General features: G+C 42.0%; 1 protein-coding gene across 4 annotated transcripts in view; it reads left to right on the top strand.

Moving 5' to 3' along the window:
• Positions 1-16,845, top strand: part of LOC139293946 (echinoderm microtubule-associated protein-like 6) — a 54,405-nt gene extending 37,560 nt beyond the window's left edge. The window contains exons 27-46 of one of the 4 annotated variants that reach the window (XM_070915647.1): positions 171-347; positions 637-874; positions 1,487-1,613; positions 2,668-2,682; positions 4,630-4,638; positions 6,022-6,100; positions 6,187-6,316; positions 6,833-6,931; positions 8,249-8,269; positions 9,161-9,334; positions 9,717-9,925; positions 10,641-10,798; positions 11,561-11,675; positions 11,762-11,950; positions 12,512-12,684; positions 12,776-12,938; positions 15,274-15,377; positions 15,643-15,796; positions 16,091-16,191; positions 16,785-16,845. In XM_070915647.1, coding sequence (XP_070771748.1) covers positions 171-347; positions 637-874; positions 1,487-1,613; positions 2,668-2,682; positions 4,630-4,638; positions 6,022-6,100; positions 6,187-6,316; positions 6,833-6,931; positions 8,249-8,269; positions 9,161-9,334; positions 9,717-9,925; positions 10,641-10,798; positions 11,561-11,675; positions 11,762-11,950; positions 12,512-12,684; positions 12,776-12,938; positions 15,274-15,377; positions 15,643-15,796; positions 16,091-16,191; positions 16,785-16,809 — 2,460 coding nt within the window. In that variant the 3' untranslated portion in view covers positions 16,810-16,845. Of the gene's footprint in view, positions 1-170; positions 348-636; positions 875-1,486; positions 1,614-2,667; positions 2,683-4,629; positions 4,639-6,021; positions 6,101-6,186; positions 6,317-6,832; positions 6,932-8,248; positions 8,270-9,011; positions 9,027-9,160; positions 9,335-9,716; positions 9,926-10,640; positions 10,799-11,560; positions 11,676-11,761; positions 11,951-12,511; positions 12,685-12,775; positions 12,939-15,273; positions 15,378-15,642; positions 15,797-16,090; positions 16,192-16,784 lie in introns of all 4 variants that reach the window. The other 3 variants (XM_070915646.1, XM_070915644.1, XM_070915645.1) reach the window with 3 other exon arrangements.
• Positions 16,846-17,268: the final 423 nt, after the last annotated feature.

Raw genomic sequence — 17,268 nt, 5'->3', positions numbered from 1 at the left:
ACATTTGACAAATCTCAGTTTTTGTTAAATGCTCACCATCACTATAAGTTAAGTTAAGTTTATATCTGATATAATGTGTTTGACCCATCTTATTGTTTTCTCCTGCCTGTGAGGGTTCATATATCAACACTGTCGTAGTACATACTACTGTGTGTATAATGTGTGTGTAGCTGGAGCGGATCGAGTGGTCCAGCTGGACTTGTGTTCTGGGTTCGAGCTGTGAGGGGATCTGGCCGACGCACAGCGACATCACCGACATCAACGCCGCGTCGCTCACCAGAGACCGAACGCTGCTCGCCACCGGAGACGACTTCGGCTTCCTCAAACTGTTCAGCTTCCCTGTTCGAGTACGACAGATTGCTTTCCTTCTGTCTTTACTTTATACTTTCCTTCCTTCTTCAGCTGATCTGAGAACATAAAAATCCTCATATTTCACAGCAAAACTAAACATGATATCACTGTCAGTACCTGGAGAATGGTACATGCTTCATTTGAAGTCAAGTTTGGATGCAGGACTTTTACCTGTACTGCAGTACTTTTTCACGGTTGTATTATATAATAATATATATACATATATAATATAATCTGTCACTGAATGCGTCAGCAGGTGTATTTCTCTCCCCCTCCTCCCCCCAGGGTCAGTACGCTCGTTTTAAGCATTATGTGGGCCACAGCGCCCAGGTGACCAACGTCCGCTGGGCTCAGGACGACTCCACCCTGCTGACGGTGGGCGGGGCCGACACCGCCCTGATGATCTGGGCGAGGGAGCGAGGAGGAGGCGCGGTCAGCGGAGAGGGGGAGGGGCCTTTGTGTCGTGACAACCGACCGCCCGTGGACAGCGAGGAGTCGGACGACGACATCGAGGAGGACGGAGGTGGGTGTGTCCGCAATGAAGATTATTATGACCAGCGTCGTTCACTGACCTTAACCACGTGTTGTAACCATGACGACAGAGGTCCCCTAACCTTTTAAGCCAAACCTGGATTTTCCCTAAAAGCAAACCTTAACCACAGCGTCGCCACGTCATCAAACTGATAGTGACAGGACAGGAGGATTTATAGATCTTTGTTATTTCTTCTTCAAGGACAAAGTTATATGCTGCTATGACAACAGCAGCAGACCAACGCAGAATATGACACAGCAGCCCAGCAAGAGACAGAGATAACTTCTACCAGCCGATAAGTCACAGGTTTAGTGGCAATACACACTAAAACATCTCAGAGTAATAGAGATCTGCCTTATTGGTTAGTAGATGAACTTTTCAGCAGTCAGATGAACGAGCTGCGAAACTCAAAATAGTTATAATTCAGAAGAGAACTTTGTTCAGGCACCATGTTGTTGAAGAGGAAGAGAATCCTCTGTAGGTTCTACAGCCGTCCTCGTCGGCTACGCTCTCTCTAACTTCCTGCTTCCCACTGGACGCTGCATATCTACATGTAACACATGACACGTGTGTGTGTGTGTGTGTGTGTGTGTGTGTGTGAAGGCTACGACAGTGACGTTGCCCGGGAGAAGACGGTGGATTACACCACTAAGATGTACGCTGTCAGCATCAGAGAGATGAGAGGAACCAAACCTCACCAACAGCTGAAGGAGCTGTCTGCTGAGGAGAGGTATGTACACACACACACACACACACACACACACACACCATTACCGTGACAACAGGTTGTTTTAAACAGCCTGTATCAGATTCATTAACCCAGAGTTTAAAGCTGCAGCAGATAATTTTGCGTGTTGGCGCCCCCTGTGGCAGTGACAGATATATATATGTATATATATATATATGTATATATATATATATATATATATATATATAGTAGTATATGTATAGACACACACACTCTGCTAACCAATTATCCACACTGAGCTCCTGGTGCAGCGTTAAAGTAAAACTGTGTGTGAACTGAGCTGAAACTTTTAGCAAACTTTTTATGAACAATTCCATCTTATGCTTGGTGTGTGTAGTTAGTGGCCGCAGTAACTGTGTGTGTGTGTGTGTGTGTGTGTGTGTGTGTGTGTGTGTGCCTCGTGCATGCACGTGCTTCTGCATGACCGATGAGTCTTGTTTCGTCCCTTCGTGTCAGTTTGCTGTGTTTCCACAGATTAACAGATTATCAGACAAAACACTCAACAACAAAGGGCACCTTCAAGGTACAAATACAGTCATGAATCTTAAAACTGAAAGTAAAAACTGAAAGATGTCGCCGCTCCCTCAGTAAATACACGACTTCCATGCTGCGGGACTTTAAAGCTCAGAGCACCGCGGCCATGTTTTGACAAAATCAAGAAGATTCCAGTTGTTTCTGTAAATCGGCGGCAGTGCAGACACACAAGTCGGCCTTTGACACCACAGGAACTAGACAAACTAAGTTCAGGTGACACCGCAGTGTGGACACATTAAGACGCCTTTTCAATTACGTTTATCGAAAACATTCTGGTTTTTAAAACACAGCAGAACATAAGACCTAGAATCTACAGGTTCATTAAGTTCCTGTAGTGGAAAAGGCCTAAAGGTGTCTAAGTAGTACCCCCATGTGGTTCTGACCCAAAGACACTTTGTCCCTTTGTGGTACCCTTACTTCCTGAGTGTTGCTGCTGCTCTCTGGCCTCGCCCGTAGAAACTCTTAATATCTGTGTTGTGTTTTAACTTGCATTCCCCTGGAGGCAGGGCATTGTCAAGTAAGTATGACCTGATACTTACTGTGTAGATGACTTCAGACGATGGGTCTGAGTAAATGTATCATTACCAAAACAAGTAAACTGCGTCTGTTGAGGAAGACCTGGAGTTTCTTTATCCAAACTCCAGATTTGATGGTTTTAATTTTGAACATGTCACTTCATGCTGTCCCTGCCTGTCATTTGATTCAAGTATTTGAACTGAGAGTTCAGGAAATCAAAGCCAGAACAAAACCAAAACCAGCAGTGTTCTATTTCCTGAAAATGTTTTTTTATTAAAATGGTTAGTGTGTTCTGTAGAGGAGGTTTGGAGGATTTTGTAGTTTGTACTTCTGTTCCAGAAGTAAGAAAACCTTTTTTTAATAACACAAATTACTTTTACTATTACAGCTTTTCAGAAATCCATCTCTAAGTTTCTGTTTAAAGTCCTTCCTAAGTTCTAGCTAGTCTAAAACTAGAAACTAAATCGTGCTGCATCATTAAAACTTGTCTCTGTTGTAAATCTGTTGCAAAGAAACATCAGTAGCACCTCCAATCAAAAGCAATCTACTCGAAAAGAAAGTACCTGAAGCACAAACTGTTAAAATATCAGTTTTAGGGGGAAGAATATTTATATTATGTATTTATTTACTTATTATATTAAGAATTTTAAACTTACCAGCCAGTTCTTTGTTAATGTAGACTTGACTTTGATTTATTCATATATCCTCCCTTTTCTTCCTCTCTTTTAAAACCCAGTGTGTCCCTCCTCTTCCTCTCCTGCTGTGTCTCTTTGTCCTCTTTCTAACCCCTCGTCAGCTTTGTGTTTCGTTTTATCAGGGGGGTCTGGGTACGATCCCTCCTCCCTCCACAGCCTGGTTTCTGTCCTCGTTCCCTGTTATCACTCTTCCATCCCACTCAAACAGGTTTCCACACCGAAGCATCTAAAGCCACGTTCAGACGAGGATTGACATTACAGGGATTAAATATTCACTGTAATTTAATTTCAACTGTCGGAAATTACAGGATATGGTCTGTAACAGACATGGACATTCAGCGGGACAAAGACAAAAGCCTCCACAGGGGGCGCCAGAGCTTTGAAGGAGAGGCAAAGATACTGCATGATGTGAATTTAAGTAAAATCAAATCTGAACACGCTGCAGAACCTGCCTGAGAATCCTCCTGTTTTTAAGTTTCCCTCAGTGTCTCAGTGATCAGTGATAGTTTGTCCGTCCACGAGGACGCTGCAGACAGGAGCTGCTCACAGCTGATTCAGCTGCCTCAGAGGTTCAGAGGTCAACAGTAGGTGATTGTGGCTGTAATTATTATTGGGGGTGAAAAATGACAAGTAAACGTCCATGAATCAGTTTAGAAAACTTTCTCAGTGTAACTTCAGAACCTGCCTGAGAATCATCATGTTTTTAAGTTTTCTTCAGGTTCAAAGTGATCCAGCTAGCCCACAGCTAACTAACTGACTCTGTGACAGCATTGTACTTCCTGTTTACGTCTCCCAAAGCATTATGGGAATGCTGCTGAATGCGTGATTTGGTTGTCTGAAGGGTGGTAACAGTTCCCTGTCGCAGGAACAAAGACATGCAGTGAAACATGTTCTCACCTCTCAGGTCGCCTGTGCATGTTAGCCCGTTAACACAGTTAGCTCTGCTAGCATGTTAGCCTGACAGCCCGAAACTAAAAACAAGCACCAGTAGCATGCTAGCATTTTGTTAGCATGTAGCTATAGCCTCAGCTAGTCGCATTATAGTTTCTCTGAGGCATGAGGCCTTTGTGTGTGTGTGTGTGTGTGTGTGTGTGTGTGTGTGTGTGTGTGTGTTGCTATGTTTGAATGTGTAGAGAAGCGTACATGTGTGTGATTATATGTGTGTGTGTGTGTGACCTACGTGTGTGTGTGTGTGTGTGTGTGTGTGTGTTTTCTAAAGATCTGTACCTTGGTTCTGTCCCTCTGCTGTCCAGGGGATCCAGGTAACACCTGTCCGCCTGTCTGTCCACCTGTCTGTCTGTTTCTCTTTGTCTAAGCAATACCTCTTCATTGTGTGTGTGTGTGTGTGTGTGTGTGAGTGTGTGTGTGTGTGTGAGAGTGTGTGTGTGTGTGTGTGAGTGTGTGTGTGTGTGTGTGAGTGTGTGTGTGTGTGTGTGTGTGTGTGTGTGTGAGTGTGTGTGTGTGTGTGTGAGAGTGTGTGTGTGTGTGTGTGAGTGTGTGTGTGTGTGTGTATCTCACACTTACATTGTTTTCTGGATTTATAATCTCAGACTCACATTTGAGTTTTTATATTATTATTTTAATGATATTATTACTTTGAATAGTAATAATAGTCATCTTACAGTTGTTAATTCTCTCCTTGTTTTTAGTATTTTGTGAAAGTACTAACTCCAGTAATATTACTACTTTGCATCTATTACTATTACGTCTAACTCCTAATTTGACCACTAATAATAGTATTATTGTTGAATTACTACTACTACTACTACCACACTAGTACTGCTATTAGTATTGCAAGTAGTAATACTACTACTACTACTACTGCTGCTATTACAGTATACTCCTTTACTAAAGATTACATTTACTAGTTACTATTACTTACTGTTTTACTTTTTTTTTTACTTCTCTTATATATATATAGATACCACACTAGTACTGCTACCTACCACACTGTTACTTCTTTCATTATTTAACTAGTACTATTGTGACAACCACTATTTCTACAGTATTACCATTACCACTACTATGAAGCTGACAACTTTTATAATTACTACTACCAATAATGCTAGTATTATTACTTCTACTGCTAGCACTCATTCTACTCTTACTTCAGCTGCAGTCATTACTGTTACTACTACTTCCACTATACAGTACCTACTACTGTTACTACTACTACTTCCACTATACAGTACCTACTACTGTTACTACTACTACTTCCACTATACAGTACCTACTACTGTTACTACTACTACTGCTGTGACTAAAACTACTACTATAACAGTGTCTACCTCTTCTACTGCAGTTACTAATATTACTCCCTTTACTACTACTACTGCTACTACGACTACCACTAGAACTATTACTACTTGTATTACTGCTGGTACTTACTTATTAAGTGTATTCAGTAGTCACCAGTATTTTAGGGACTGTCTGTCTCTACAGTCTCATGTCTGTCCTACCTGTCTGTCTGAATTACTGTTCTGTTTGTGTCTGACCCGTCTGTCTGTAGACCGACCATGCTGTCTCACTGACCGTTCCTCCACCAGTCTGTCTCTGCTGTCTGTCCTCCAGACCTCAGCACAGTGGGATATGATTGATTGATTGATTGATTGATTGATTGATTAATAGACTGATTGACCCTCCAGGCCTCCAGTGAGTCGAGCAGCGCCGCAGCCAGAGAAACTTCAGAAGAACAACGTCTCCAAGAAGAAGAGACTGGTCGAGGTATGTCTGTCTCTCTACCTGTCTGTCTCTCTGTCAGTCTGCCTGTCCTCCTGTTAATCTGTCTCTTCTGTCTCCTCCCTCTGCAGGACCTGGTTTTAGATCACGTGTTTGGTTTTCGGGGCTTCGATTGTCGTAACAACCTGCACTACCTCAACGACGGCACCGACATCGTCTACCACACCGCCGCCACCGCCATCGTCCACAGTCTCAGCACCGGTAACCACGGCAACACCCACAGTCATAAGACACACTTTCTTGGTTTGTTACATTTCCTCTTTTGCCTCTGTCGCCGGCTATCGTCTCTGTCCTCTCTCCGTCTGATATTAATATAACAATGTTTGAACTGACCGAGTGTTGGTGTCTCTGAACCGTCAGCACAAACACGACTCCACCTGGAGGATGGTGTTGCTCTGTGACTGCTGGAGGTGGACAGAAGCAGCTGTTTGATTCATAACTAATTCAACACATCAACTTAACAGGTGACAATCTGTTAAGTTGAGTTTGTTTCTGCTGAAAACAAGTGACAAAGAAACTCTTTAAAGGCACCATGTGGAGTTTTGGACTCAATGTTTTTACAAGTGGGTCCCCGCACTTTTGTCACTAATCTACAGGTGATGGTAACACACCAAGAAACACTTTACAAGTATTAGTCGTACTCAAGGATTCACACACAAACACTGAATGTAAACGTTTGATCACAGTGATGTGTTCATGTGTCTTCTTGTGCTGCAGGAACTCAGAGTTTCTACCTGGAGCACACTGATGACATCCTCTCTCTGACCGCCAACCAGCACCCGAAATACAAAAACATCATTGCCACCGGACAGATCGGTACACTGAGCGTGTGTGTGTGTGTGTGTGTGTGTGTGTGTGTGTGTGTTTCTGCATGGCAGTGTGTTTCTCTACTAACTCGTCTGTATTAAATGAGTCCTGCTTTTCTCTCCTCTGCTTCATGTTTAACCTGCTTGCTTTACTGCTTTTCCACTGAGAGAATAGAAACATACTGATAACACGAACATGGAGGAAGCTTTGTGTTTAACAGGAAACACCACAATCAGCAGACGTACAGGCTTTTAAAGAAACCTGATGGACCGTACGAACATTAGCAGCTGGGAGGAGCTTTATGTACTGACGGGAGGCAGTCTGACTTTCTTTGGAGGGCAGGACAGGGTCTTTTGACTTTCCCTCATCAGCATCTGGATTTATATTTCACTTCCCATGTGAGATTTATTGTATAAAAACATCAGGAGTGGTGGAGGAAGTATTAAGATCCTTTACTGCAGTAAAAGTACTAATACCACACTGAGAAAATACTCTATATATATATATATATATATATATATACTATACTGAGAAAGTATAATCAGTAAAATGTCGTTAAAGTATTCCAGCAGTCAGATGTCCCCTGTGACTGTCCCCCTGTGACTGTCCCTGTGTCTGTCCTCCTGTCTGTCTTCCTGTGTCTGTCCCCCTGTGTCTGTCCCCCTGTGTCTGTCCTCCTGTGTCTGTCCTCCTGTTGTAGATTCTGTCATTAGAGGATTATTCCTCCTCATTAATGTGAAGCAGGATGTTACTGTTGGAGTTGAGGTGGAGCTCATTCTGAACTATCAGCTAATGATTATTAGTTCATTGTGGATGAATCAGCTGATTGTTTTCTCCATTAATGGATAACAAGACATTACAATTATTAACAGCATTCAGAGGGAAAGCAGCACATCTGCATCTGAGCAGCTGGAACCAGGAAATGGTTTCAGCTGGACTTAATAAACTGTTGAGGAAAACATCCTAATAACAGATATTTTATAAACTCTTCATATGTCTTGTGTAAAAATCTTAATTTGTAAATTAACTAGTAACTAAACTGCTGGATGTGTAATAATCAACTGTTTGCCGACAGGTTCAAGTTAAAGGTGATGACGTGTTCACAACTTGTTGACAGAACAGTCAGTTGTTGCAGGTTTAACGTGTTTCCTACATTAGCCTGATTTAAAAGTCACCCATAATATCTCTCTTTGCTGTCACGGCTGACGTGAGCCTGTTTGAAACAACTCACTCCAGGTTTTTATCTGTTTTTTTGTTTTGTTTTGTTTTTGTATGTGTGTTTTTTGGCTGGCCTCATTTGTCACCATCGCTCTCACAACACCACAGGTGACGTCAGTGAACTCCCAGGTAATAAACCAAACCGCACCGCCTTCCCCACCACGACAGACACCCTGAAACCCAGAGACTGCACATGGTATCCGGTCACATTCTAACATCCAGCTGTGCTTTGAGTGCTAATCAGAATATGTGGCTCCATCAACTTATGGATTGATGTTGGTTCCAGTTCAGGTCGAAGAAGACCAACAAAATCCTTGTCATGTGGAGGAACCAGTGGGAATGTAGACATTCTGGACACACTTTGTATTGAGGTCCTCGTAATAAGCATTAGTTAATAGGTAATGAGGTCCTTATAAGTCCTCAGTCCGGCAGCTGCAAAAAGCAAAGTTAACTGTTAATAAATGAATAATAAAGTTTGTTCTAGTTAATAAAGCTCGATAGGTAAGAGTCTGTAATGTTATCATAAACTCACTTTTATAAACATTCCTAAAGGTTTGATATAAAGTTTTCAGGAAATTGTTGTTTTTAATGACACAAAATGTCAAATGAAATACTCCTACAACCGCATAGTTCCCCCCCCCCCCCCGGACTGAAACTCGCTTACTGCCTTGTGAAACAAACTGAAACAGCAGCTCTCAATCAGCCACATAAATTTCCCCCAAATAAACCTGTAACGTCAATAAACCTTTGCTTTGTTGGCTAAAACACATCAGTTAGCATCACGTTAGCTGCTAGAGTAATTTGACAAGCTAGCAGATCCACTCAGGTAGTATTTTGCTACGTTAACTAGCTAGCAATTTGTCCGCGTTAGCATGCGAGCTAAGTGGTCTGGTTCTCAGGGTGTTTGTAGGCTGCATTGATCCCTCTAACGGCTCTGTTTCTGTGACTTCCTGTCCTCCTCGTGACATAATAAAACCTCAGTTTATGTCCTCCCTCCTGACGTCTCGTCCTCCCTTGCAGGCACCACTCCGTCCATCCACGTGTGGGATGCGATGAGCAAACAGACTCTGTCCATCCTTCGCTGTCCTCACACTAAAGCCGTCGGCTACGTGAACTTCAGCGCCACAGGGAAGCTGCTGCTGTCTGTCGGAGTGGAACCTGAACACACCATCACTGTGTGGCGCTGGCAGGAAGGTCCGACGACGTCTGATCAATAACCACTGAAACATACACACAGTAAAACATAAAGAAACACTGCTGCTGGCTCTGGGCGTCTGTTCAATAGCTCTTATCAATAACTATATATACTATATAAGACCAGTTTTATCAACTAGTTATTAATCCAATCACTGATTATTTATATATTTTTGGGGCTCAGAAAAGTTCACATTTAAAGAGTTTTTGCTTGTACACTAATTGCTGACACCAAATATTGGTTATCAATGAATGTGTGTGATACTGATGTTGGTCTTTTTTAACAATAAACCCCACGAGGTCAGAGATGATGTAAGAACAGTCATTTGGATTAGAGTGGACAGAATATTGAAGTCAAACAACAGCGGTGTCTCCACTGCAGGATCCAAGGTGTGCAGTAAAGCCGGACACCCGGACCGGATCTTCGTGGTGGAGTTTCGTCCGGACTCGGACTCCCAGTTCGTGTCGGTGGGAATCAAACATGTGAAGTTCTGGACGCTGGCCGGCGGCGCTCTGATGTACAAGAAGGGCGTGGTGGGAACGGTGGAGGACGGCAGGATGCAGACGATGCTGTCTGTCGCCTTCGGTGCTGTGAGTTCACTGCTGACTTGTTGTGCTGTTGTTAATGTGGTTCTGATCTGAATCTGGTCTCTTCAGGTCTCTGCTCACATCAGCTGATACGGGACACGACTCGTAGACAGACGAGATATAAACAATCAGGAAGAACCTGCAAATCGAAACTTCACATTCACTTTCACTGATTTGTGCAGCTGAAGGCTCCAAAAACATCTCCTGATGTTGATCTCCTCAGCAGCTGGTCTGTGTGTTCCACAACTGAGACAAATAAAACAGTGAACATGAAATACATGTCAGCTACTTACCAAAATCTCCATTATTATTATGAAATCTTAATAATGTTTGATGGCCTCGTGAGCTTGTTGCAAGCTGAGCTCTCGTCTGTGACGTTGCCATGACGCTGTGGACCAAAACACAGCATCACACAGGAAGCACGTCGCCGCTGAGCTGCACGTGTATCGTCTTCTTCTGGTCCTTATCAATACGTTGGTTATCTGGTTATCTGATTATCTGATTATCGGTGTGGGGAAGGAAGTGGGCTCCCGCAGACCAACGAGCCAATCATCAATGAGGCGGCAGACGTGTTTCATATTCTGCCTCTGTCACCGCGGTAACAGCAGCATCACTACAGACATCTGCCTCGTCTATAAGTTGAATCATTTCATCACCTGCAGAGGAAAGTGTCAGTTCTGTGACCAGTAACTTGTTCTTCCTAAATGTGTGTTTGCAGAATAACTTGACGTTCACCGGAGCCATTAACGGGGATGTGTACGTGTGGCGGGATCACTACCTGCTGAGGGTGGTGGCGAAGGCTCACACCGGGCCGGTCTTCACCATGTACACCACGCTGAGAGACGGACTCATCGTCACCGGCGGCAAGGAGAGGCCGTGAGTAACACAATGAACTGAACGTGTCACCTCACGTCAGTCAAACTGCAGCTTCCTTCGTCGAAACACGAGCAGCTGTTTTCTGTCTTTCGTCAGTGTGATGAGACGCTGAGCTCGTCTTATTCTGAAGCATCCAAAGAAAAAAAGACCTCATCTTGTAATTATAAGAAGAGGTTAAGGTGGTTATCAATCAGGTTTATGTCCTCCTTGGTCTCAGACTCTTATGTTAAAGTCACTAAGTATTATTATTAGTGTATTAAGGCTGTGCAGACAGATCACGCTGACTCATCCAAGCTTTGAAGAAGTGTGACCCCGTCTAAATACTGTGGTTCCATTTAACAGCAATAAAGTTTGATAAAAACGTTTGCAGTGGGTCACAGAATACACTGTAACACCTGTTATCTAATAATAATGAGATCCTTTCTTCTAATTATTGATTACTAAGTCACAATTATAACAAACAAGTCTTCAATTTTCTGGTTGATAAATATAAATATATGAAACATGTCAGACTTTTACTCCAATTTATTATCATTATTCCAGTATTACAACATATTACTGCGCTGGGCACTTTTCATTACCGTAAAACAGTATTCCTACTTAATGTAAGTAGTATATACAGTATTACTAGTTTCACCAATATTACATTAATATGATGAATGTTGAGTGTATATATTGAGGGTGTGTGTGTGTGTGTGTGTGTGTGTGTGTGTGTCTGTGTGTGTGTGTGTGTGTGTTTGTGTGTGTGGGGGGGGGTGTCAGGACTAAGGAGGGTGGTGCGGTGAAGCTCTGGGATCAGGAGATGAAACGCTGTCGAGCGTTCCAGCTGGAGACGGGACAGCAGGTGGAGTGTGTCCGATCCGTCTGCAGGGGCAAGGTGAGAACTTCTGATTTTGATCTTCATCCCTCAGTCATCCCCCTCCTCCTCCTCCTCCTCATCAGCCCCGTCCTCTTCTCCCTCAGGGTAAGATCCTGGTGGGGACGAAGGACGGGGAGATCATCGAGGTCGGGGAGAAGAACGCAGCGTCCAACCTGCTGCTGGACAGTCATGCTCGGGGAGGAATCTGGGGTCTGACTGCTCATCCTGCTAAAGAGCTCTTCATCACCGCCAGCGACGATGCCACCATCCGACTGTGGGACCTCAGCGACAAGGTAAGACTGTGTATTACTGCACTCTGGCTGTGTATTACTGCACTCTAGCAGTGTATTACTGCCCTCTGGCTGTGTATTACTGCACTCTAGCAGTGTATTACTGCACTCTGGCTGTGTATTATTGCACTCTGGCAGTGTATTACTGCCCTCTGGCTGTGTATTACTGCCCTCTGGCTGTGTATTACTGCACTCTGGCTGTGTATTACTGCACTCTGGCTGTGTATTACTGCACTCTGGCTGTGTATTACTGCACTCTCTGCTGGAGAAAGGCAGCTAACTAGACAGCTAAAGAAAGAGGGCTATACCAAGTGAAAACTAGCTTGTGAGATAGCCGCGGCTAGCATGAGCTAAAACTACAATAAGGCAGCAGCTAAATCAATTGTTGATCAGTATTTCTGGAGTTTTGCATTAGTTCAAAATCTACTTTTACAGTTACTGGAACATTAAAAGTATATCCTCCCTCCAAACCGTCCTGACGTTTGTAGAAAAGATGAGTTCAATCATCTATTTTACTAAAACACTGAATGAATGAGTGTTCATAGTTTTTCTCTCTTTCTGTAGAAACTGTTGAACAAGGTGTGTGTCGGCCACGCAGCCCGGTGCGTGAGCTACAGCGCAGACGGAGAGATGCTGGCGGTGGGGATGAAGAACGGCGAGTTCCTCCTCCTCCTCGCCAACTCGCTGAAGATGTGGGCGAAGAAACGAGACCGCAGCGCCGCCATCCAGGACATCCGGTAGGAGAGAGAGTGGAGGGGGTGACAGAACTTTCATGAATCACAGTCAATACCAACTAAATACTTCATCTGAACTTCTGCTCTCGTGCAGATTCAGTCCAGACCGGCGGCTGCTGGCCGTCGGTTCAGTGGAGAACACGGTGGATGTTTACGATGTGAGTGGAGGACCGAGTCTGAGCCGGCTGGTTTACTGCAGCGACATCCCTGCTTTCATCCTGCAGCTCGACTTCTCTGCTGACAGCTGCTATATACAGGTATACACACATATATACACATACTGCTGACAGCTGTTATATACAGGTATACACACATATATATACGTACCGCTGACAGCTGTTATATACAGGTATACACACATATATACACATACTGCTGTCAGCTGTTATATACAGGTATACACACATATATATATATATATACATACTGCTGACAGCTGTTATATACAGGTATACACACATATATATATACGTACTGCTGACAGCTGTTATATACAGGTATACACATATATATATACGTACTGCTGTCAGCTGTTATATACAGGTATACACACATATATATATACATACTGCTGACAGCTGTTATATACAGGTATACACACATATATACACATACTGCTGTCAGCTGTTATATACAGGTATACACACATATATATATGGGCCATTCTACCGAATTGGTTCAAATTCAGAGTTGGAATTTTTGTGAAATTTGTATGTTATTTGGGAAAAACTTTTACCATATTTATGTTGCACAAGATCTTAGGGGCACATATATAGTATTTGAACAGTCAACTTTCACATTGTATTTTCTAACTTTTCCAAAATATTTTTCCTTTCCTAAATTTTGTCACAACCGAAACACAAACTTACATTAGAATAAAAATAATTATATTAACCTATTCATATTTTTTTCTATTCCCTACTGTACAGAGTATTTTCAAAAATTAATATATATGGTTTCTGCATCAAAATTAATTTAAATGAATTTTTAGCAGAATTTAATATTTATTTTTTCTAAATGTACCAAAATTTAAACGCTATCTTTCCTTGTAAAATGTATAAAGTTGATCATATTGACTCCATAATTCATCATTGCTTAAAGCACACATACACTTAACCAATCATTATCATAAAATCTGGGTTGATGATTCAATACATTTTATTTTTGTTAGAACACCTGTTTTTTCGGTAGTGACTGCACTGTTTCGGTAGTGACCATACTGTTGCAGTAGTTACAGTCGTACTGTTTTTGAGAGTGGCATCCTAATCACTTAACTCTTTTTGCTATATTTTAACTTTTTACATGTCATGTTTTATCATGTACAACAACTGAAACTTATTTATTCATCATTAAATGAATAACAATGGTTTATCTTCCAGATGAAATTTTTATTGGAATGACAAACAATAATGTTCAATAATCAATGAAATAATTTTTTTGTGTGGCAAACCATTTAACAAAACCATGCTTTCAACACTGCAGGGCATCACTGCATGACCTTTTTAAGTAAAAACAGTAAGGTGCAATCATTAAAATAAAGTTTTGCAACTTAAACAGTGTTCTCTCAAGGCAGACTATATGCTTTACAAGCATATAAAAAGAAAGAAAAGCTTATTTTCTCAGGTCTGGTGTCAACTTCAACTTCAACCTCAGACATTGTTTTCTGTATTTTTCCGTCTTCTTCTTCATTTCTTTGAACTTCATCTTTAACTTCTGCATTTTTCTGTAGTTGCGTGTTCTTGCACTTTTCCTCTTTTGTGCTGAAGAGTTACGCACTGGTGTCTGATCTCCTTCGCTAGAGGTGCTAGGTGGTGAGGAAGCTCGGCAAAAACATCTCCATCTCTCCATGTTTTTTCAGGGACATCCTATGGTCTTGCTGTCTTTTCCTCCATGCTCTTCTGACATGTCTTTGCTCTCTGATTGATAAGTCGTTTATGGATTTCAGCTTTCCTTCTTCCTTCCGTGTCTTATTTCTTTCTCTTTCCTTTTTTAAATATTCTTGGTATTTCATTGGGTCATTCTTTACTCTTTGTCTATACTCTCTCAGTCTCTCTGCTCGACTTTTTGCCATTTTGGTGTTATCTCTCCCTAAATATAAAATAAAATAAAAACTTCATCAGAATGATCTATTTATGAGATATGTATAGATGTATTATATTATGTAAGACTTACTTTAATCAAAAATGAACATCATATTGTCACTACCGAAACCATCATGTCACAACCAAAACCTTTTCATATGTTTCGGTAGTGACTGTTTCGGTAGTGATGTTTTATGCTAGTTTTTAGCATAACTCAACAATGCTTAGCACAACATGGCTACCAAAAACAGTTTTGAACATGTGTACAGAGATAAAAAACACAACATTAAGCATTAAAATCAAAAGTGCTTATTTCATTGCAGAAATTATGTGTATGTATGTAAGGTCTGAACACTTTATTGTTTTTTTAAATATGATTTTCATTGTGGGACAGCAATTTGAACCAATTCGGTATAATGGCCCATATATACATACTGCTGACAGCTGTTATATACACGTATACACACATATACAGTATACAAATATATATATATTTTCTGTGTGTGTGCAGGTATCCACAGGAGCTTATAAGCGGCAGGTGTTTGAGGTTCCTTCAGGGAAGTTGGTGAGCGACCAGACCATCATCGACAGAATCACCTGGGCAACCTGGACCAGGTAACACACACACACACACACACACTCACAGTATTCAAATAATCTTAAAAAACTTCAGTAAAATCCCCTTTATGTTCTATCTGGGTCATGATTTATTGATCCATCTGAAGTTGTAATGATCTGTCGGCCTCCAGCTGTTTTACCGTCCTACAGCTGTAAAAGTGAGATGTTTGTGTCGTGTTCACCTGGAAGAGTCAGACATTCAAGTCAGAACCAAAGTGAGTTCAGCTGTTCTGCGACAACATCCGTCTCTTCTCTCCCTCAGCGTCCTGGGAGATGAAGTTTTGGGGATTTGGCCACGAAACGCCGACAAAGCTGAAGTGAACTGTGCATGTGTGTCTCACGCCGGCCTGAACATCGTCACCGGCGACGACTTCGGATTGGTCAAACTGTTCGACTTCCCCTGCACGGAGAAGTTTGTGAGTCTTCATTCAGCGCTTTCCTAAATATGACTTCTTCATTTGTTTCTCATTCGTTTTCATCCCTTTTCACCACCTGGCTAACACTGGGTCTTTATATTGTGTCAACATGGAAGAAATAAAACAGAAATCACCACGTGTTGTATGAAAATATCCTTTAGTGATAGAAATGGATTTGTTGAATAAATATATGATGGAAGTCAGACTGAAGAACTGTTGGTAGAATATAGAATAAAATAAATATAAGCTGTTGTGAGTATTAAAGTAAAATGTGAGTATTTTTTCTGTCTGCAGGCCAAACACAAACGCTACCTCGGCCACTCAGCTCACTTGACCAACATCCGATTCTCCCACGAAGACAGATACGTGGTCAGCACCGGAGGAGACGACTGCAGGTGAACTGACCTCTGACCCCCTGTTATTCAGACAGGGAGGGTGTACGGAGCTCTACTTCTACTCACAAAACTTTGAATCAAGAATCAAATCATCTGTGTTTATGAAACTGATGACTCGACTTTCATGTGTAGAAAGCTTTGTGTCTTTTTTTTCAGCACAAATTCAGCTGTAAGTCTGACTTCTTATTTTGTCAATTTAACAAAGTATAAAGCTGCCAGGGACCCAAAATACAAGAAAAATGACGCAGGCGCTTATAAAAACGTATAAATCTTAAGCGATTATCACTCGGAATATAATCATAGAACAGTTCAAGTTTCTATAGAATATAATGTCACTGTTTATACACACAAATACAGCAGGAAAATATAAGAAATAAAACTGCGATACAGTACTTTTCATTCAACATCTGTCCACTGAAAACCACTGAAAATATGAATACGTGTTAATAAATGTCATTTTCTATATAATATATTTCTACAGCCCCACACTCTCAGCTTGTCTCGACATGATGTATAAATAAAGTTCAGATCCAGCAGTTAAAAGCTTCAGTTTGTGATGTTAAACTGTGTGAACGTCTGTTTGTCTGTTGCAGCGTGTTTGTGTGGAAATGCCTGTAAACAAAGACACTTCTGCCGTCTGGTGACGCTTTCATCCACAAGTGGATCCAGAGGGAATCGAAAACCACGACCCGAACGTCTTCACACCACCGCTCGTCAGACGGCGAGTTTCCTGAAGAGCTTCGCAGCTGGAGATGGAGGACTGCAGTGATGAGGCGCTCCGTGATGGGTCACATGACCCTGAACAGGAATAAACCACAAGTAGACGTAAAGAGACGGAAGAATGATAAACGTCAGAGAAGCAGACCTTTTTGTTTTTGGTTCATTTGACAGTGAAGCAGAGGTTTAACTCACCGTCATGTTGTTCTGCTCAGCCCTCTGAGTAAAACACCACCCATCTCCTCCTACCCAGAAGGCCTCATTGATCATGTGAGAGAGTTTCAGACACAAAGAGGAAAAAGTTCAACACAGTTCAACAGCAGATTTCCCTCAAAGTGTTCCCTCCTGTCCAGGGGTCAG

The sequence above is a fragment of the Enoplosus armatus genome, chromosome 12 (genome assembly GCF_043641665.1).
Source record: "Enoplosus armatus isolate fEnoArm2 chromosome 12, fEnoArm2.hap1, whole genome shotgun sequence".
Lineage (NCBI taxonomy): Eukaryota > Metazoa > Chordata > Actinopteri > Centrarchiformes > Enoplosidae > Enoplosus > Enoplosus armatus.
The sequence above is the reverse complement of the archived record's forward strand: the minus strand, read 5'-3'. Positions and strand labels throughout refer to the sequence as shown.